The sequence below is a fragment of the Nycticebus coucang genome, chromosome 6 (assembly GCF_027406575.1).
Source record: "Nycticebus coucang isolate mNycCou1 chromosome 6, mNycCou1.pri, whole genome shotgun sequence".
NCBI lineage: Eukaryota > Metazoa > Chordata > Mammalia > Primates > Lorisidae > Nycticebus > Nycticebus coucang.
This window is the reverse complement of record NC_069785.1, coordinates 31,008,583-31,029,369: the sequence shown is the minus strand read 5'-3', so window position 1 is coordinate 31,029,369 and position 20,787 is coordinate 31,008,583. Positions and strand designations below refer to the sequence as shown.

The following is a 20,787-nucleotide window of genomic DNA, read 5'->3' as shown; positions in this document are numbered from 1 at the left end:
TTAACCTCAAGTTCATAGGAAGCGATTGGAAACTTCCTTGTTGCGTGACAAAAGCGGATTCGGCCATCTTTGAGAAGGGCGTGACTGGTTGAAAATCGTTTCTGAATCTTTAGCGGTAAGTCGTCCCCGCCCAGCTTGGTGTCCAAGCAACACATTACATCTCTACTGCTTCGTCACCCTGTTAATACACCTGGGGTTGCCATTTTGTATAAGGGCGCCCTCTCAGTTACGGTGAAATAATCATCTACTCTGAGACCTTTCCCTAGTTAAACCACAGTAATTTGTGGTAAAAAGCACAAGTAAGGTGCTGTACGTCTTAGTTAGTTGCCACACCACAACTGTTCTTTAGTGAACCAATCTTTTAGATTCAGTATTCATTCTCTTTTCTCCTATTGCCTGGTGGAAATTATAAGTAATGAATTGCCTACAAGGCAGATAGAAGAATAAAGAAGGAAAAACAAAGGGCCCAGTTAATCCACAAACTAGATTCTCAGTTCAGCAGCTGAATAATTGAGTCAGTAGTAATTTACCAGCTCAGAGCCTAGAGGAGAGTTGAAGCTTCATAAAGATATACCAAGAGATTCTCTAACTTCAGCTTGCTAAGATGATGCTCTTTATTCAGGAAAGTGCTATATTTCATTGCCTCTTCCTCCCTCCACCCACCTTCATTTTTCAACTCTTTTGGGAACTATAACAAGTCAGGAAGTGGGCATATGTATGAAATGTTGCCTCTTCTTTATGGTTCTATGAAGTCAGTGTCTGGCCTTCCTTGTTGGATTCCAGCAGCAACATCTATCAATATCAGATACCCTTTCCTCTGATACCCAACTCAGCCCCTCCTCTGCTTCAGCAGACTCTGCATATGCTGTATTTTTGACACTGAAATTTGACCACTATTTCTAAGACTAGTCATCAGAATGTAGTGAAGCAGGAGATCTTTATCTATGTCTCACACTTGGATGGTGTGGAAATGCAGAGTGCCTCTGTTTACTGAGCAGGAGTTATTTTGCATTCACCCTACAATGCAATTACTTCTGACTTCTTTTCACTCTGCCACTGATAGCATTTGCACCTCCTTAAGGCCTTTTCACATTTTATCTGGTTAGAAGTGTATATTTATCTCCTACTGGACTGTGAGCTTTTACAAGACCAATGCTCCTGGAACTATGGAGCCAGAATTGTGACCTTTCTTTTATTTATTTATTTATTTATTTATTTACTTATGACAGAATCTCACTTTGTTGCCCTTGCTAGAGTGCCATGTTGTCATAGCTCACAGCAAACTTAAACTCTTGGGCTCAAGTGATTCTCTTGCCTTAGCCTCCCAAGTAGCTGGGATTACAGGCACCTGCCACAACGCCTGGCCAGTTTTAGAGATGGGGTCTTGGTCTTGCTCAGGCTGGTCTCAAACTCCAGAGCTGCTAGGATTACAGGCATGAGCCACTGTGGCACCTGGCAGGATTGTGAGCTTTTAAAGACAGGTATTTCTCTACTGTTCATCTCTGTGGTCACTGCATGCGTAATACGTGTCTGCCAAATGAACATGTGAAAGAATGACAGCAATGTTCTTCCAGGCACAGAGGCTTGAAGCCCTAGATTATGTTTTACAATTTCTCTTTTTCATCCACATCTCGTGGGTTGCCAAGTCCTGTTTCTTCTTCCTTCCTGTGCTATTTCTCACATTCTTTTTCAGTGCAACTGATACCACCTTTGGCTTCTTATTTCTTCTTTTTTGAATGACTGAAATATTCTCCTAACTGATTTTCTGGGCCTTAACTACCACTCTTTAATTCATTATGCAAGCATCAGATTTTCCTAAAGTACTATTTTATTTTATTTTAATTATTATTATTATTTTTTGAGGCAGTCTTACTATGTCGCCCTTGGTAGAATGCCATGGTGTCACAGCTCACAGCAACCTTAAACTCTTGGGCTTAAGCTAGTCTCTTGCCTCAGCCTCCCAAGTAGCTGGTACTACAGGTGCCCGCCACAATGCCTGGCTATTTTTTTTGTTGTTGCAGTTGTCATTGTTGTTTAGCTGACCCGGGCCGGGTTCGAACCTGTCAGCTTCGGTGCATGTGGCCAGCGCCATAACCACTGTGCTACAGGTGCCAATCCCTAAAGTACTATTTTAATGTTAACACTTACCTGCTTAAAAATGTTCTGTAAAGTTGAAGCTACTCAGCAAGTATGATATTCAGGACCTTCCCTGACCCATTCCTGACGTACCTGACATTAGTTCTTTGCTTCAAGGTCCCTACTCATGGGAGTCTTCACAAAGGAGAAGTACAAGGCTGGGTACGGTGGCTCATGCCTGTAATCCTTGCATTCTGGCAGACTGAGGTGGGTGGATTGCTGGAGCTCAGGAGTTCAAGACCAGCCTGAGCAAGAGTGAGACCCCGTCTCTGCTAAAAATAGAAAAACTAGCAGGGGAATGGTGGTGGGTGCCTGTAGTTCCAGCTACTTGGGGGTGGGGGGTAAGGCAAGAGGATGACTTGAGCCAAGAGAAAGGAGAAGTATGAAAGATAAGTGCTATAGGCTGAGCGCAGTGGCTCGCACCTGTAATCCTAACACTCTGGAAGGCTGAGTCTAGAGGATCACTTGAGCCCAGGAGTTTGAGATTGCTTTGAGCTAGGTTGACACCACAATACTCTAGCCTGGGCAACAAAGTGAGACGCCACCTCAAAAAAAAAAAAAAAAAAAGATTAAGTGCTGTAGTTCAGAGGTGGGGGAATAAGTTAGTATAGACTGGGAAGAAGTTGAAGGTCCAGGATGGCTTTGTCAAGGAGGTCTGGATTCACTTCTCTAAATACTACTTAGGTCCCATTGCTTCCCAAACCCACAGCCTCTCTCCTGTCTCAGCCTGTACTCGGTCGGGAAGGAATATCACAATAGGCAATACTTAAGAGAGACTTTGTGGCATAAGGTTCAAATAGGTGAGAGGGAGGTGGGAAATGTGTTAGGAATAGAGTGAAATGAGATTATGATGGATGGATTTGGGCCTTAAACACCAGCTTGAGGCAGAAGAGGTAGTTTTTGATTTTATCTTGTAGCCCTTCAAGGTTTCTTTTTTTTTGAGACAGAGCCTCAAGCTGTTGCCCTGGATAGAGTGTTGTGGCATCACAGCTCACAGCAACCTCCAACTTCTGGGCTCAAGCGATTCTCCTGCCTTCATCTCCCAAGTAGCTGGGACTACAGGCGCCCACCACAATGCCTAGCTATTTTTTGTTGGAGCTGTCATTGTTGTTTGGTGGGCCCAGGCTGGATTCAAACCCACCAGCTCAGGTGTATGTGGCTGGCGCCTTAGCCGCTTGAGCCACAGGCACCGAGCCATCCCTTCAGGGTTTCTTAGCAGAAGAGATGGAGCATTTGAGTGATACCTAAGGAAAACACATCCATACAGAGGATGAGATTAGAGTGGGAGACTGGATGGTATTCAAGTAGAAGGACGTTCAACTGTCCAGACCTGACTTGATAATAGCCTGGCCCAGGGGTGGCAATCCATATCTACATAGAGTCTAAGATTAAGTCTTTAGAAAGAGGACATATTCTGTTCTCTTCAGTAATATTCCCAGATGGTCTTAAGCAAAGGAAGGGAGAAGGATGGGTTGGACCTCGGCATGCCCTCCTGGTTTCTCCAGTCTTCCTGTGACATGTTTACACTTGCCCTTGCTGCTGAGATCTCAGCAGACTTTGATGTCACATACACACCATCATAATGTCTGGAGGACCCAGGTTCTTTCCTTTGTGTGTGGGTGTGATAGCACCACCTTGAACTGCAATACTTAATAAAATATATATATTCCATATGGTGCTAGAAGTAGTTGCAGCTTATCTCTCTGCCTCAGTATACATTAGCTTTCTGAAGGGCCAGCTGTCAGGGTCCTCCGGCCCCACCCTTGGACCACACCCAGTTGGTCTAAGACTTTGACTCAAAATGGGGTCAAGGTCAGCTGTTTCTCTTACCCTGGAACTACAAACAGCTCTCTTGCCACTGTTAACTATTGGGCAGAAGAGAGACCAGGAGAGAGAGGGCTGCTAGATCCTTTCAGCTACATCCTCAGAACTTTAACACAAGTTAAAGAAGCTATGCTGCCAGAGAGCTGTCAGGAACATCATCTCTGTGTGCAGGTAGAAGGACCTATTTAAAAGCAGAGGAGATAACAAATGCAATCAGTGTAACCTGGTTTCTTGTACCCTCAATGAATCCCCAACAAATAAAAAAAAATATAAAAATAAACATAAATAAATAAAAGCAGAAGAGAAAGAGTGCTCCAGATTCTGTTTTCCCTCACTTCTCAGCAATCTGCCTTTCTGGAAGGTATCTGAGCTTCTTTCTCCTTTCCTCCATACAAAACTCTCTTGCTCTCTTCTCTTTTGTCCCTTGCCTCAGTCCATTTTTTCTTTTGCCATTTTGGTCCTAAGTTGAAAGTGTGTCCTGAGCCTCAGAATTCCCGTCTTCCATACCTGGGAGAGTCTCCTGCCTCAGAGAGTTTGCAGCACTCTTCTGACTGCATCAAAGCCCCACTTGTCTTTACAGGGAAGGGCCTTTTTGTCTTGGCATGCCTAACGGCCTGCCCAGGAAACATGATAGGAGCCCAGCCCCGCTCCTTTCACTGTGCCTGCTTTCCTTTAAGCTACTCCAGCCCCTACCCCACTCCAGACAGCTGGAGGATGACAGACAGGAGACTCTTTGGGTGACTCTCAGATGCATCATGGACCACAAAAGGTGAAGGTCTGATGGATGGTGCAGCGTCTTCCCAGTGCTGGGGACTCCCCTGGTCACATCTTCTGCCCTCTCAGCAGTCCTCTAAAGAGGAGGGGGCTGCTCTATCAGCCAATCCCAAGGCCTGATTTGAGTTGGGGAGAAAAGAAGTGCTGGCTCACACATCTTTCTTGCTGGTTCTGGCTGCAGCCCAGCTTTTCTATTGCGTCCCTCTTCCCCTACCTGACCCCAGCCCACAAATCCCTGCCCTGCTTCTTCTAACCTTCACTCAGCCCTGGTGATGGCTCTGCAGGATGTGTGCAAGTGGCAGGCCCCTGACACCCAGAGACTATCACCTCACCTGCCCCAGTCTGGTGGCTGGGCTATGCCCCGGGGCTGTGATCCTCAAGCCTTCCTACAGATGCATGGCCCCAGGCTGGCCCACGGCACCACCACCCTGGCCTTCCGCTTCCAACACGGAGTCATAGCTGCAGCTGACACGCGTTCCTCCTGTGGCAGCTATGTGGCATGTCCAGCCTCGTGCAAGGTCATCCCTGTGCACCAGCACCTCCTCGGTACCACCTCTGGCACCTCTGCTGACTGTGCCACATGGTATCGGGTGCTGCAGCGGGAGCTTCGGCTTCGGGCACTGAGGGATGGTCAGTTGCCCAGTGTGGCCAGTGCTGCCAAACTCTTGTCAGCCATGATGTCTCGGTACCGGGGGCTGGATCTGTGTGTGGCCACTGCCCTGTGTGGCTGGGACTGCTCTGGTCCTGCCCTCTTTTATGTCTTCAGTGATGGCACCCGCCTTCAGGGAGACATCTTCTCCGTGGGCTCTGGATCTCCCTATGCCTACGGCGTGCTAGACCGTGGCTACCGCTACGACATGACCACCCAGGAAGCCTATGCCCTGGCTCGATGTGCTGTAGCCCATGCCACGCACCGTGATGCTTATTCGGGGGGTTCTGTGGACCTTTTCCATGTGCGGGAGAGTGGATGGGAGTATGTGTCACGCAATGACGCCTGTGTGCTATACAAAGAGCTGCAGGAGCTCCGGGAGCCAGCGCTGGAGGAGGAGGCCGGCCAGGCCCATCCTGAGCCTGCCACTACCCACAAAGCTGGAGAAGATGGAGAGCTTTCTGCAGGGGCCAGGGAGGTGACACCAGGAGACTCCAAGATGCCAGCAGGCACTGAGGTGCTGTGAGAAGCAGCAGGACTTGAGGGGCTCCAGGGAGTGGGTGGAAGGAGGGGCAGCAGGGATGGGAGTCTGCTGGGAGCAGCCTCATAAGATCTGGTTCCAGCTGTATGAGTTGTCGGCTTCATTTGTTCCAAGTCTCTGTCCTTTCTGCCTCTCAGAGCTATTGATGGCTTTTTCCAACAGGTTCCTGTTGATGCCCACTGGGTTGGGCCAGCTGCCTTCTGGGCACCACGTCCGTCTTTCAACAAACACGTGCAGTGTGTCTGCTGCATGCCAGATGCCGTGCTAGGTGCTAGACCCTCTTTTCTTGCCATCTTCTTTTTTGCCTTTTTTCTATCCCATTCCCACCCTCTTTTAGTTTTAGTCCTTTGTCACAGTGTTTCTTTCTCCTGGTGGAGAGGTTTCTTCCACTGGTGAGGTGGGGTGGTGGGGAGAACAGCCCCTCTCAGGATGAGGAGGGAATGGTGGCCCAGCCTAGTGAGGTGAGGGACACCTCCTGGTGTGCTGGGCTTTTCTCTTCTGCCCTCCTCTGCCTTCACTGTAATGATAAGAATTATTCTTTTACTGATGGCAGTTCTTTTTTTTTGAGATAGAGTTTTACTATGTTGCCCTTGGGTAGAATGCCGTGGTGTCACAGCTCACAGCAACCTCCAACTCTTGGGACTTAAGCGATTCTCTTGCCTCAGCTTCCCGAGTAGCTGGGACTATAAGCTCCTGCCACAAAGCCTGGCTATTTTTTGTTGTAGTTGTCATTGTTGTTTGGCTGGCCCGGGCTGGGTTCAAACCCACCAACCCAGCACCCTAGCTGCTGAGCTACAGGCTCTGAGCCTACTGATGGCAGTTCTAATGACAACCCTTTGAGGTAAATATTATCCCTCTTTCAGGTTCAAAGGGTTATGTGACGTGCCAGTGTCATATAGTAAGTGCCAGAGCTTCCCCTCTAGAGCCTGTGCTCTGTTAGCACAGCTCTTCCTGAGGCCCCTGCCCTGCCTTTCTGCTCTTCCCTGCAGGTTTCTGGGGAGTGATGTGGAGGGAGAGGGTAGCTGCGTCAAGCCTCTGCGGGGTGGCCAGGGGTGAGTGAACCCTGAAGGCTTGCAGGGGTGAAATCAGGGAAGCCCCGACATTTAGCCTTAACTTCCAGGCACAAAGATGGCCCCTATGGCCCTGCTGTCCAGCCCTCCGGGCCTGGGTCTCATTGCCAGACTTGCCCTCCTTTCTTCCCTTTGCCTTCTTTCCAGCCTGTCCTTCCTGATGCTGCCTCTGAGAAGGAAGAAGAAAAGGAAATGGCTATGCCAAGGGGAACTGTCTCCTGCCCATCTTGTCCCTACTCCAGCTTCCCTGGAAGCCCTGGCTTGGAGGCTGACAGCTTCAGTAGGGTCATTTCCCCTTTCTCTGGGCCAAATGGGAGACAAAACGTCAGGAGGTGGGGCTGGAAGAGTGTTACTGAAGCTTCCATTCTCTTATTCCACATCCCAGTCCTAAGAATAACAGCCTCCCTCCTGGAGACCTTCTCCCACCTCCACCCTTAGCCCTGAGCCCTGACCCTGCATCCCAGGCTAAGAATTCCTCTAGCAGGAGATGGCCAGATTGTGGCCCTCAGAGGATGACTGGGGAGGAGAGAGGAAAGGCCAGCCCCAGAAAGGACAGCAATGGGCAATTGTGGTAAGAAAGGGGACCACAGAAAAGTGCCCAATACTAAAGGACTGGATTTCAAGCCAGGATCAAGGAGTGTGACTAGTGGCCTCCACAGCAACCTTCTCTTTTTGCCCACTCTCCAGCCTCAGAGGAGATGTAGAACTCTGGGATCCATAACCAAGGGTCAATTATGACCCCGGGGACAGCCTAGTTCAGGAGGAGCATGTGTGGAGGGGCAGCTTCTGCACAGGGCTCCAGTGTTAGATTGGTGCAGGCATAAGAGGGGGCGTATTCATGCCCACAGATGTGGGTTTGGTCTTGTTCCCAAGTGTAGGCGAGCAATACAGGATGGGTGTGTGCATGTGAGTGTGGCAGGTGATGCGGTGCAATTCCTGTGTGTGGAGACAGGAAATAGATTTAAAGAAAAAGAGCAACACCTGAATAAGGACAGCAGCCTCCAATGGGAAGAATGCCAGGTCTTGTCTCTTCTTTGGGGGCTGGCTGTGCTCCAGTGTAAGGGGGGAGGCAGGGCTCACGCCATCGGTTCTCTACTTCATCATCCCAATTCTCTTCTGAGGCTCTCAGGGAGGGAGGAGTGGCCCTGGGCCTGGGATGGCCACCTGAGCCCATGCAGGGGCACTGGGAATTGCTGGCAGTTCCCTCCCCCTGAGATGCTGGAGGGGGTCACAAACTGGAGAAGGAGGGTTGACCCCAGACTGAGAGGGCAGTACCAGAGGAGAAACCTCTTCTTTCATTTCCACTCTTTCTTTGCCCTCTCCCTTCTTTCCACAGTCCTGTCCATCTTCCCTCCCTTGACAGGTTCTATCCTTTCAGAGGTAAGCCCATGGATTTTGCTGACAAGCCTGTTTCCCTATTCCTTGTCATTTTCCTCTAAGTTTTTATGAGCTGGGGGAGGACCCCAGGAAGGGGTTAGGGAGGGGTGGAAAGGCAGAAGTCAGCATCCCATTTCAGTGTATTCCTCCCTACCTAACAGTGGCTCAGATAATTTCCTCCATTTCTCCAGTAATCCCTAAATGTTTGATGCAGAATCAGGGTGAGACCAAAGGGGCAGAGAATTTGCCTTTTGCCCTGAACTGGAAGACCTTGGTGTCCTCTGATGTCTTTCTTGGGGTGCTGTGTTCTCCCAGTTTCCTGAGGCCTTGCACAGGTCCTTGGGCTGTTAGGGGTCCAGGCTGCCAGCCTTCAGCAAAGGAAGGCATGTGTCTGTTTCCTCACCACCTAGTTACCCTAAATCAAGCAAGTGTGAAAGGCGTGGGAGAAGGCATGTGCACACTGAGGCAGGTTCCCCAGTGGCCAGCACCCCACACCTTTTAATCCACCCACTTGCATTTGCCTCTAGGAGCCTTGCCTGGAGTTCAGAGGCCTGGATTCTCATGCTGGTTCCTGGGCAGATCCCTTCTCTTCCTTAGAGTGGACACTGGGAGAAGCAGGCAGTTCCTGCTCAGCTCTCACCCCAGTTGACCTTGATTCTGCCCCTCAACAGCCATGTCCCTGGTGTCTCTCCCTCCTCCTTTGTGCTTCAGAAAGACTAAGACCATGGACTGGGGCAGAATTAAAGGTAGGAGCTGCAGGCCCATATTCAATGGGACTATTTCATCCTGGCCCACCCTTTCTCCAGTTGGCACTACGGGTCCCAGGAGAGGATGGCTTGCCCCCCCCAGTCCCCCCGTTGCCTACTACCCACATGATTTTCCTAGTCTGGAACCCCCTCTTCTTTGTCTTGTATCTCTTCCTCTCTTCTCAGTAGCTCTCACCTTCTAATTCTTCTGCCCCTCTTCCCCTCACACCTTACTTCCCTTGGACAATGCGAGATGAGCAGGGAACCCAGAGAGTTGCTGGTGGGAGTGGGATACAGAGTTGTTACCCCCTTACTCCCTATAAAGAGCCCAAATCCTCCTCTAGAGGGACTTGAGTGGCTTTGCCCCTAAGGAGAAAGGAGGAATAGGGAGGGGACAGGGCTGTCCTCCTAGGCTTTACAACAAAGCTCTTTGCAGAAACCCAAGTGGAGAAACAGAAACAGGGCTCCAGCTTTACAAAATAAAGTGTTTATTTTGAAATTAGAGATGGAGGCCCCTCCCCTTCCTCCCTTTTTCCCCTTCCCCAGCTGCCTCCCCCTTTCTTTCTCTGCTCCCCCTGGGGCCTGGGAAGCACACAAGACAATGCCCAGAGCTGGGATGCCCAGGGCAGGCTGACAGCTGGGCAGAGCTCCAGGGAGGCGGCCACGTGGGAGGCTGGAGCTCTCGCCCTGGGAGGTGCTGGCTCCCTCTCTCTGCTGGAGGGCAGTGGAGCCAGGATGAGGCCATGAGTGATGGATGGAACCATGCGGGCAGGTCTGTAAGGACAGTAGAACTGGTCAGAGGCAGTGAATGGGGAGGAGCTTCCCCATTGTCCCACAGTCTGGAGGCACTGACCTGGGGCAGAGCATCCCCTGCAGGAGGGTGGGCAGCAGTGCTGGAAGTTTCTCTTTCTTTGGGGGATGGACAACAGAAAAAAAACAAAAGCCAGTCACAGGGACCCAGAGAAGGAAGGGAGATGTGGGCAGGAGACAGAAACAGAGCATGTGTGTGTGAAAGGCAGACTGAACAGTGTGTGTGTGTGAGAGATTTCCAACTGCAGAGACAGACAGCTACAGAGAAAGGCGAGGAATCACAGTGAGAGGACACAGATTCAGCATCAGAGCCACAAAACCCAGACCAGGACATGGGGAGAGTGTCACAGACACAGACAAGGATCCCTGGAGAGAGACAAACAGACCGACTCAGGAGGTCAGGGAGAGAAGAGCCAGGGTGCCCTGGGGAAGGAAGAAGGGACACGGAAAACGAAGAGGCCTGGGCCCCTGGGCTGCTGCCACCTGCCTGGACCCCGTGGGGCTCACTCAGAGGGCCTGTGCTGCTGCCCCTCTGTGGCGCTCAGGGGGCAGGGGGCTCCTTGGCCCCATACAGCTCGGCCAAGGTGCGAAAGAGGGGACCCCAGTCGTCCAGCGGCTCTGCCGGGCCAGGAGCTCCGCCGGCTTCGCTGCTGGATCCCAGGGAGCTGAGGGAGCCGCAGGAGGAGCCCCGGCCCTCGTAGCCATACACCTGCACCGAGTCGTAAGGGGGCACGCTGGGGTCCTCATCCGCTTCGCGGAGCCGCAGTGCCAGGAGCTGGGCCACGTCCGCGGGGCCGGGTGGCCTGGGCTGGCGTGGAGCCCGGGCCCGGGGCAGCACGTCGCGGCGCACAGGAGGGCCGGGTGCCGGTGGGGCTGCCCCGTCAGGGTTCTGCAGGGCCGTGATGTCGAAGGCCTCGGTGTCCTCCTCACCGCCACCCTCGTCGTCGTAGGTGATGATGTTCTCGCGAACATCCTCCTCCTCCAGTACCATCAGTGCTTCTTGTTTCTGGCGCCGCAAGGCCACGAAGAGCACCACAAGGGCTGCACGAGAGGTGGGTACACTAGCCGTGAGCCGCCGGTCCAGGGAAGCCTGGCTCCATGCAGCCTGGCGGACCCAATAGGCGGTGGAGGAGGCGGTGTGGCCCAGCGGTTGCAAGCCCTAGGTTTGACATCTGGCAAATCTTGCCTTGAATCCTCACTTCATCCCTTACTCCCTGTGTGCCCATGGGAAATTGCTTGATTTCCTCTGAACCTTTGGGTTACTTGTGTGGAAAACATACTGACCCCTCAGGGTTGTTGACAAGATGAAATGAACTTAGCATGAGTGATGTGTCCAGTACCATACTTAGCACAAAGTAGAGGCTTAATAAATAATTATTATGGCTTGTTAGTGTCATTACAGAAAGCCAAGTCAGGGATATGAGGCCTGAGCTTTTCTCTTGGATGCGTCAGGTGGTAGGAAAATCCAGGCATGAGGGTCCTTCTAGGGGTAGGGTGATTTCCCTATGTCCAAGGGTCTGATTCTTCTCCATACCCCTGGAGGCCCAGGTCCCACACCTATGTATCACCATGGCCTGACTCACCAAGCAGGGCACCCACACAGGTGACGATGGCAAGCAGGGCGCCAGTGCTGAGGCCAGTGGTTGAGAGCTGAGCCTCAGGCCGGCAGGAGACCACAGAACCATCAGGTCGACAGCGGCACACGCTGACAGTCACTGTGGCAGTGCTGCTCAGTGCTGGCTGTCCCCAGTCCCACAGTTCTATGGGAACCAGGTAGGGGGCCTGGCGGGGCGGAGCAGGACGGAAGGGCAGCAGCAGGCTGGCAGAGCCATCTGTGGGAGAGTGAAATTGGTGGTGGAGCACCATTTGGGACACATTCCTGGTAGGGTTCATCCAGCCCATACAGCCAGGTTCCCGTGGGGATGTTTTGCAAAGAGCAAACACGTGAGTGTAAATCTACATCTACCTTCTGTTGGGTGGAAGGCTGGGACAGGTGGGGCAGGGGTCAGGTAGGCTGGGCTGGAGGTGGTGCAGGAGGAGAGGAGGGACACAGGCAAGGGCTTGGTTGTAGTGCGATAGTATAGGTCGGTGGACTTTGGCTACCTGCCTGAGCCTTGAGCTAAAGCTTAAGATTGCTTATAATACTGAACAAAAGCTTTGAAAATGATTAACACCCAGATGCAATAGAAGGTTGTTCTGCTTCCTTTAAAAATAGTTCACGGCAACCATTGGAGCAGGGGTCTGCTGGCCCCAGTCAAAGCCAACACAAACTGGTTACTACCAAGATGAAGCCCAAGGTTGACCTTCTGCCTTATTTTAATGATACCCTAAGGGTGGAGATTTAACATGCTAATGAGAAATGCAATGTATGGAAAAGTGTGATTGTCAGATGGGTGGCTACCAACAAAACTCCACCTCTACAGGCTATGATTTCAATGTTGGCATCAACTCTTCTCCCTCTACTACTTTATATTTATTTATTTAAGACAGAGTCTTAGTTGCCCTGGAGTTGAGTGACACAGCATTACAGCTCACAGCAACCTTAAACTCTTGGGCTCAAGTGATTCTCATGCCTCAGCCTCCCAAGTAGCTGGAACTACAGGTGCCTGCCACAACTCCCAGCTATTTTTTTAAGACATGGGGTCTCACTCTTGCTCAGGCTGGTCTTGAACTCCTGAGCTCAAGCAATCCTCCTGCCTTGGCCTCTCAGAGTGCTGGGATTACAGGTGTGAGCCACTGCGCCCAGCCCTCTCTCTACCCTTTAAACATTCCCCAGCCTTTTGTTGGGAGAGTTAGTTTGGTTGCTCCTTAACCAGCACTGTCTCCCTTATGTTTGAGTAAAAGCTCCCCCCACCCCAATAAAGCCTTGCCTGTATAAATTCCTTATTCAGTCTCATGCCAACTTTTGTTGACTTGTTGCTAACTGTGAGGTCAGCAACAGTAGCCACCTACCTCTGTTGTCTCGGACAGTAAAGTTGGCATCAGGGCCTAGAGGACCTTGAAAAGAGACACGACTACTATTGCCATCTTCGTCTCTGTCCAGGGCTCGGATGATCTGAATCAGCTGGGAGGAAGAAGTGAGACCTTGTATGGAGTGGGCTGCTGGAGGCCTTTAGGTCCCAACCCCTCCGTCCCAGCTGCTCACCTGGCCAGGGGCAGCAGAATCACACACAAAGGTGTCAGAGGGCTCAGCCAGCTGGGGAGCATTGTCATTCTCATCCAGGGTCTGGATGGCCACTTGCACGCGGGAGGCCTGTGCAGAGCTGTCTGAAGCCAGAACACAAACCCATACACACCACACACCACACAGTTTACACACAACATACATGGTGCATGGGCATGGATGCCACATGCAGAAGATAGCATGTAAATGTAGCACATGAAATATGCATATAATATACAAGTAGCAAGCAATGTTGTGAAATAAATGGAAAAACGCCAAGTGCATATGACATTCACGTAGTACCCAAGATATGTGCCACACACAGTAGACATCCAACAGGAATGTGGCACCGTGACACACATAGACAACCCACATGCAGGGCACATGTAGCATAAATGAAAGGTAGATAGAGGGTGCATACAGGTTGCATGCAGACAACAGACAAGAATATACAAACATGTTCATGCCACATATCCAATATGTACTCAACATTTAAAGACAGATGTAACACATGTGAAGCCAATATTTGATATGCACAGTGAATGCAGTGTTATGCGTCTCCCCGCCCCCCCACATACCCAGGGCCCAAGGAATGCATTTTCGTGTATGGAGCCGTGCACAGTACCAGTGGGATGGACACACACACACACACACACACACACACACATAGACACATCCCATCAGAGGTCTGGGAGGCTGTAGTGCAGCAGTGTCACTTAGAGTTGACCTTGGGGAGGGAGGAGCTGCATGATCTACAAGGTGCAGAGCCTGGGCATCATAGCCAAACTTAGGCCTCACCCATCCCTTCATGTGACTCCCGATCATTGCTCTACCTTGCTTTTCACTGCTAATTCTCTCTAAGAGAGAATGCAAAGTGTGTATCCCTGTCACCTCTCCTAGGATGAGTCTTCCAATTCCTTTAGTCTTCTCCCTAGGCAGGGGAAGGGCTGACTGGCCCTGGTGAAAGGGACTGAGGTCACAGAAGGGGTAAGGGAAGCTGAGTGGACTGCTTGGCTACAGGGTCTGGGATGCCCCAGAGACAGGATGGGGTCCACTCCTCCACTATAACGAGGGCCCAGGGCTGGCAGTTGATGCTGGGATGTGGGTAGGAGGACGATTTGGCAGGAGGGTGAAAAGACACTGAGGGGGAAATACATACACATACAAATATACCTAGAACTACGTATATAAAAGCCATAAACACACTGTGTGCACACACACACACACACACACGGCCATCTGCATCCACACAACTACAGATACATGTGCACTGCCAGGTGGCACGTGGCTGCAGACACAGAAACACACACCTGGACACCCACGATTCAATACACAGGAAAGGCAGTATGGTGGCAGAGCTAGCAGTTCAGACTGCAGACTGACTGGGTCTGACAGCCCCACTGCATAATCTCTGTCTGACCTTGGCAAGAGCCTTAACGTCTCTTTGCCTGAGTTCCCTTGTTTCAAAATTGGGAAATAATCATACCTCCCTCTGAAAGTTGTGGTGATGATTAAATAAATTAGTCCATTAATAATAAATATATTATTGTGTATGAGGCATAGTTTTAAGTACCTTAAATTTAAATAATAAATTATCATCTGTCCATAAACACCCACCTTCTCAAAGCACATATGGACAGCTACTTGTATGTACCACAATATACATTCAATCACACATAGGCACAAATACAAATATAATTCTATACACTTAATTGTAAACACACATATATCCAGTTATGGACATCCACACACATGGATATGTGTGTGTATATTTTTCCTATAGACCTGCATGTACACATACATTTAGCTCTACACTGACATGTACAGACATCCACATATACAATGACAACTTTCATATACAGTATGACAACAGGAGGGTATAGGAGTCCTTGGGGTGTACGCAGGGTGATGTGGGGCTGGTTACAGAAGGGAAAGACATCTCCCTGGCTCCACAGGCCAGAGCTGCCCAAAGGCAGCTGAACCACATTACTAGGGACTGACGTGCAGGAGAGGAGCCTACACACAGAGCTGGAACCCTTCCCCTATCTTGGGGGTCCCCGTAAAGCTTCCAACAGGGCTTCTCTGGAAAAGGCTGTTGGTGTGCTCCCACTTATCTCCCGGAGGAGGTACTCAGCCCTTTTTTGGCCCCCAGCTCCAGCCTGAACACAGAGTGGGCAGGCCAGGGTCTGCAAACACACAGGTTGGAAGCTATTTAACATCTGCTTTATTCCGATTTGGGGCAAGTCAGTTAGGAGGCAAATTGAGGGTCAGGAGAATGCTCAGGCAGACCCTTAGTGCCCAGCTCAACCCAACCTAAAGGACCAGGAAGCCTGCCAGGTGGTGAGGATCCAGACAACCGCACACAGGTGAGGAGTGATGGCAGTGAGAGCCCTTCCCCACCCCCGTGCTCCCTCTGCCAGGAGGCTGCTGCCACTTCATGGGCCCTGGACTCCTCACCGAGCTCTGTGGCCAGCACGGTGAGGTTGTGCCAGACACGAGCCTCACGGTCTAGGGGTGCAGCTGTGTGGATGGTGCCATCTTCGGGCTCGATAGAGAAGCAGCGCTCTGGATCCGAGTGGGGGAGGATGGAGTATCTGGGGAAGATGGAGCCAAGCTGGGGACAGAGCTTGCTGCCCCTTCTCTCCCTTCTGGTCATTTTGCTAGACCTCATGGCTCCTTGAGGAAAAGCCTGCCCTATGCACCCAGAGACATAATTCAGGTTGGAGTCCCCTCTAAGGGCAGACATCCCTGGGAGGTCACCAGCATTAAGCATCTATCCTAAGGGTCAGGGCCACTGGGTTTCATGGGAGGAGATACAGAAAGTGGTAGAAGCAGAATAAACACTACTGTCTTTCAGATATCTGAAAAATGGGAATTACACTATCACCTCCCTCACAGAGCTGTGTTGGGGGTTCTGGCTAGGGAGCAGGAAAAGAGTGGCTGTTCTGCCACTTTCTGTGTGACCACTCATGGCTGGCTTCTAAAATAAGTGGTGATGATGACACTTACTCCAGAGGGCTGTTATGAGAATTAAATGTCATCAAGTGGGTAAAATGTGAAGCACTTAGGGAGTGATCTATAGAGATCCACTTCTCAAAAGAGATTACATTTGCTTGCACCGCCACTGGGAGGTGCCACTATTATCTACCCTGAGGGATAGGTAGAGTTGGAGGGTGGTTAGCCAGGCTCTCTAGTGGAGACCTTTGCTGGGAAGCGAGTATGATCTGTGGTAGGTTAGGGGCACATTTACACATCATTTGGGTGGGAGTGGCACCTGCTCCTTCCCAGAGGGCCCTCTCCCGCTCCCCCGCCCACAGCCTGCTCACCTGATTGGGCTGGCTGGGGAGTCCAGGTCGGCTGCAGAGATCTGGCCTACCAGGGTCCCAGGAGCCTTGTTCTCTGGCACAGCCAGGTGGTAGGTAGCCTGAGTAAAGGCAGGTGGCTCTGGAGCATCTTGCACAGCCACACGTATGGAGGCCACATCCTTGAAGGGCCCTCGCCGCAGATAGGCTGGATCAATGAGCGTGTTGGTGGCCTCCACGCGGAAGGAATAGGATCGACGAGTCTCGAAGTCTAGAGGCTATGGTGAGGGGAGACAGAGGGAGTGAGGCGTGTGGAAACCAGGGTAGGCCCCAGGCCCTTGGAAGGTGAAGAGTCCCTTCCCCGAATGTATCCTGTGCTCAGTTCTTGTGTGAGAGGAGGTGGCACTGGGGGGTGGTGGCCTTGGGGGTCAGGCGGATTACTTAGTCGGTTAGTCTAGGTCTGTCCCCAGCTCCATCGTGGACTTGTTATATGTCCTTGAGCCAGTCACTTCCCCTTTCTTGGCCCCAGGGCCTCATCTGAAAGGTGAGGACATGACCATGACCATGACCACTAGGAAGCTCCAACACAAGGGTCCTGAGTCTGTTCTAGGAGAATAGTTAGAAACGTGACCACTGGTCAGGAGCAGGATGCAGGTGTGAGTCTGCAAGTGCCGACAGGAAGGAGGCTAACCTTGCGGACAGTGAGGAGCCCATCTCTTCCCTGGGAGTCTGTGCTGATGCTGAAGGCCTCCAACCCCTCCCCGTCCAGGATGCTGTATGCCATGAGGGCGTTGTCCCCTAGGTCTGGGTCCTGGGCCCGAAGCCGGCCCACCAGCGTGCCAGGCCCAGCTGTCTCCACCACAGAGAACTGGTACAGGCCTTGGGGGCAAGGGAGGGGAGACACATTTAGAGAGATCCCCAGCCCTCCTCCCTGCCCCTGCACTTCCTTCTCCCAGGATGTGGCTGGGGTTAGGGGGGGAGGTAAGGGCTTTTCCAGAGACTGTCCGGGTGAGATGGCCAAAGGATAGCTCATTTGACAGCACTGGCCCCTTACTCTGAGGGAACTTGGGGGGGTTGTCATTGACATCGCTGAGGGTGACAGTCACCGTAGTGCTGCCCGACAGCCCCCCCATGTGGCCGCCCATGTCCTTAGCCTGGATCACCACCAAGAACTCCTCCTGTGTTTCCCGGTCCATGTTGGGGATGGCTGTCCGCACCACTCCTAGGGATAGAAGCTGGGTCAGTGGGTGTCTTTTCCCATGGCTTTCCCACTGGGCTCCAGAGCTCCATGCTCACCAGTCTGGGGGTCCACAGAGAAGAAAGGCAGTCCATCCAGAATGGTGTACACCAGCTTGGCACTGTTTCCATAGCTGGGGTCATCGGCATCATGAGCAGTCACCTGGATCACTGACGTTCCTGTGGGGGATCCCAGCACCCCACTCAGCAGTGGCAGGGCCAGATGGGAAAGGACTGCAGATGAAGGGGACCCAGATATGAGGGAGGCTGAATTGAAGGAGGTGGGTTCTGGGGCAGATAGCAGTAAGGGAAGGAGAGATTAGGGAGTTCCAGGAGATGGGAACTGGGATGTTCAGAGCTAGGTGCTCACCGACATTAGACATCTCTGGCACTGTGGCGTGGTAGGGCCCAAGGGGAAAAATGGGCGGATTGTCATTGATGTCTTGCACTTTGATGATGAACTCTGACGGTGGCTCCAGGGGCCGGTTGGAGGCTCGGTCCACAGCTTGAGCCAGTAGCACATATTGTGCCTTCTCCTCCCGGTCTAGGCTCTTGGTGACATGGATATTGCCTGTGGCCTCGTCAATCACAAATACAGTGCCTGCCCCCTCCCCGGTCAACAGGTACTTGGTGCGGCCCTCTCCCCGGTCAACATCTGAGTGCAGCTGTAGAGGGCAGGGAAAGATGGCAGAGGGCTCCAAGTACAGGGACAGAGGATCAAAGAGCCTAGGTTTGGGTAGAGTGTTGGGCGTCCCAAGGGAACAAGGTCATTGCAGAAGTGGTGAAGTTGCAGGGCAGAGCCTAAGGGCCTTAAGTCAAAGTAGACATGGGATGGATAGATTCTTACCTTGCCAATGAGGACAGGCTCTGGACCGGCATATTCCTCAATGACAAAGAACTGGTTCCAAACCCAGCTCCTTCGGGTCCTCAGCAATGCAGGGCCTGGGTGCCCCCGGGACCCGGCCCAGGCCCGGGCTGGGGCTGCCAGACGCCCCATGCAGCCCCAGCCACCCAGCCAGGCCAGCAGAAACCTCACCAGGCCCCACATATTTGGATTCCAGCCAGTGCTCTGTTCACTGGCCTTGTGTGCTGAGACTGGGCTGGGCCAGGTGGCCCATTGAACTGGCTGGGGTGGAGAGGCAGATGCGTTGGGGCTGCCCCATGGATCCACACCTGCAGGACAGGTAAATGCTCAGGGCCAAGTAAACCATTGATTCTTCTCCACCCCCCAAATAAAAATTAAGTGTTGCAGACCAGACCTCCAAGGAATAGACATCCCATTGTCCAGAACTCAGACTAAGACAGAGAGAAGACTGATCCTTCCCTCCATCCAGGCTCTGCCAATATTCACCTCCAACCCTCCAAGCTGATAAATCTTTAGTCAACTCTGAGCAGAGAAGATGGGGGTGAGGGGTGGAAAAAGGAGAGGGGATAGTGGAAGGACTTGGGATCCCAAGTCTGGCCCCTGTCCTCCATACTGGGCATGCGGCCAGGGGACTGGAGGAGTTAGGGGTACCAGAGAAAGGGCTTAAAATAAAGGGGTTGAGATTCATGGACATGTGGCCTAAGGTGTCTAGGGTTAAGCTGAGAGATGACAAGATGTGCAGCCTGAGCCAGGTTTGAGAGCCTGTGAAAGTCCTTCCTCCCCAAAGGGGGAGCCCCACTTTGCCAGACCCTGTCCCCAGCCCACACTGCCAGCTGTAGTCCATGAAGGGGGACTTGGCTCAGGAAATAGAGTGGGGGGACCAGAGCTGGAGGAAGAGGGGACCGGATTGGGGGCAGGATGAGATGATGGGGAAGGGGGGTGCAGAGCAGACACAGAGGCCAGAGATACAGCATGATTAAGGTCTAGAGACCAAGACTCAGGCACTGTCCAGCTCAGACAGAGATAACTGGATGAGAGGCAGAGACATAACAGCTGCAAGAACGAATGAATGAAAGATCAGGGAGGCAGTCTGGGTATCTGACAGGCAGAGAGGAGTCCAGCTTGGAATGGGTCACTTGGGGCAGAGGGCCTTTCAGTATGTGTTATGGGCAGGCAGAGGCAGCCCTCAGTTGCGGGGATGTCAGACCAGGCCTTGAAACTTCATTCTGGGAGAAGGTGAAGCCAGGAGAGGTGAGGTAGAGTGGGGGGCTGAGGAAGGCAGCTGAGAGAGGATCCTTCTCACTGCATCTCTCCCTGTCCTTCTGTGGGGGGGGACCCCCCCAGGTGTAGCTGTGGCTTCACCCACTCCACCTTCCTCAGAGCAGACACACACCTGACAGTCCGTTTGCTTCTGCGGGAAGGGGGAAGCCGGAGGGAAGCTGGAGACCAGAGAGGGAGGCAGGTAGAGGAGGGGAGAAGGAAGGGGATGGAGGAGTGGGAAACAGGATAGGGGAAGGTGAGAGGAGAGGAGAGGGAGGGAACGGAGGAGGAAAGGAGAGCGGGAAAGGGAAAAGAGAAAGACAGAAAAGGGAGTAAGGTAGAGGAAGAAAAAGGCAAAGAGGGAGAGGAGATGGAAAAAGGACAGGAAGCAAAAAGAAGGCTTGGAAAGAAGACAGAAGGGACAGGAAAGACAACCAGGCAGAGAAAAGAAAGGGTGAAAAGAAATCAAGAGAGGATAAAGGGAGAGAGGTAGGAGGGAAGAAGGGGAAGAGACAGCGCGGGAGAAGGGAGCCAACAGTGGGCTCCTGGCCCCGGAGCGCACCGCTCTAAAGACACCCGCAGGCTGCTGGCCCCCGCTGCCCCTCCGCGGATTCCCGACGCCGGGCTCTGGGGCAGGTGCCCTTACCTGGCACTGCTGAGAGGCTCAGGCCGGCGGGGAGCGCCCCCGTCCGCCCCCGTCGCCGGGTCCCGGGGGCGCAGCCCCGAGCCGATCCGAGCGGGCGCCGCGGCTCCGCTGCAGGTCGAAGCGGCCCCGGCGAGAACAAGGGAGCGAGACGGAGGGGGCGGGGGAAGGAGGCTCCGCCTGCGGAGGAGCGAGGCGGCTCCGCGCCGCGCGGGAGAGCAGAGCCCAGCCTCCGACCCTCCCCGGCCAGCCGGGCCCGCGCGGCAGGGGCGGGGGCGGAGCCGCGCGTCCGCCCCCTCGGCGCTCCAGGGCTGCCGGGCGCATACAGATGCGGCGCCCCTCCCGGGCCCAGCCCGCAGGGCGGGAGGGCAATCGGGAGGGAGGACGGCCA

The 20,787-nt window shown here is 52.7% G+C and overlaps 2 protein-coding genes across 3 annotated transcripts; one reads left to right on the top strand and one right to left on the bottom strand.

Annotated features, from left to right (window-relative positions):
• The first annotated feature begins 4,940 nt into the window (after window positions 1–4,940).
• On the top strand, window positions 4,941–6,096 carry PSMB11 (proteasome subunit beta 11). The gene has a single exon (XM_053594766.1). The coding sequence runs from the start codon at window positions 5,007–5,009 to the stop codon at window positions 5,907–5,909; it is 903 nt and encodes a 300-aa protein (XP_053450741.1). The 5' UTR covers window positions 4,941–5,006; the 3' UTR covers window positions 5,910–6,096.
• A 3,492-nt stretch (window positions 6,097–9,588) lies between these two features.
• CDH24 (cadherin 24) lies at window positions 9,589–20,596 on the bottom strand. 2 transcript variants are annotated; one of them, XM_053594755.1, is made up of 13 exons: window positions 20,400–20,596; window positions 18,476–18,801; window positions 17,999–18,293; window positions 17,689–17,862; window positions 17,447–17,614; window positions 17,084–17,271; window positions 16,417–16,670; window positions 15,548–15,684; window positions 13,073–13,194; window positions 12,880–12,991; window positions 11,511–11,759; window positions 9,971–10,968; window positions 9,589–9,891 (listed from the first exon to the last, which is right to left on the bottom strand). In XM_053594755.1, exons 2-12 carry the CDS (start codon window positions 18,674–18,676, stop codon window positions 10,469–10,471), a joined length of 2,400 nt encoding a protein of 799 aa, XP_053450730.1. In that variant the 5' UTR covers window positions 18,677–18,801; window positions 20,400–20,596; the 3' UTR covers window positions 9,589–9,891; window positions 9,971–10,468. The 2 variants fall into 2 exon arrangements, with proteins under 2 accessions (XP_053450730.1, XP_053450731.1); XM_053594756.1 differs by having other exon boundaries at window positions 17,689–17,808.
• Between the last annotated feature and the right edge of the window lie 191 nt (window positions 20,597–20,787).

Excerpts from the sequence above, each read along its gene's own strand:
- PSMB11 (XM_053594766.1), top strand. The coding sequence starts at position 5,007 with ATGGCTCTGCAGGATGTGTGCAAGTGGCAGGCCCCTGACACCCAGAGA.
- CDH24 (XM_053594755.1), bottom strand. The coding sequence starts at position 18,676 with ATGTGGGGCCTGGTGAGGTTTCTGCTGGCCTGGCTGGGTGGCTGGGGC. Across the intron at positions 12,992-13,072 it reads ATTCTGCTGCCCCTGGCCAG|CTGATTCAGATCATCCGAGC; the intron begins GTGAGCAGCTGG and ends TCTTCCTCCCAG. Across the intron at positions 11,760-12,879 it reads TACTGTCCGAGACAACAGAG|ATGGCTCTGCCAGCCTGCTG; the intron begins GTAGGTGGCTAC and ends ACTCTCCCACAG.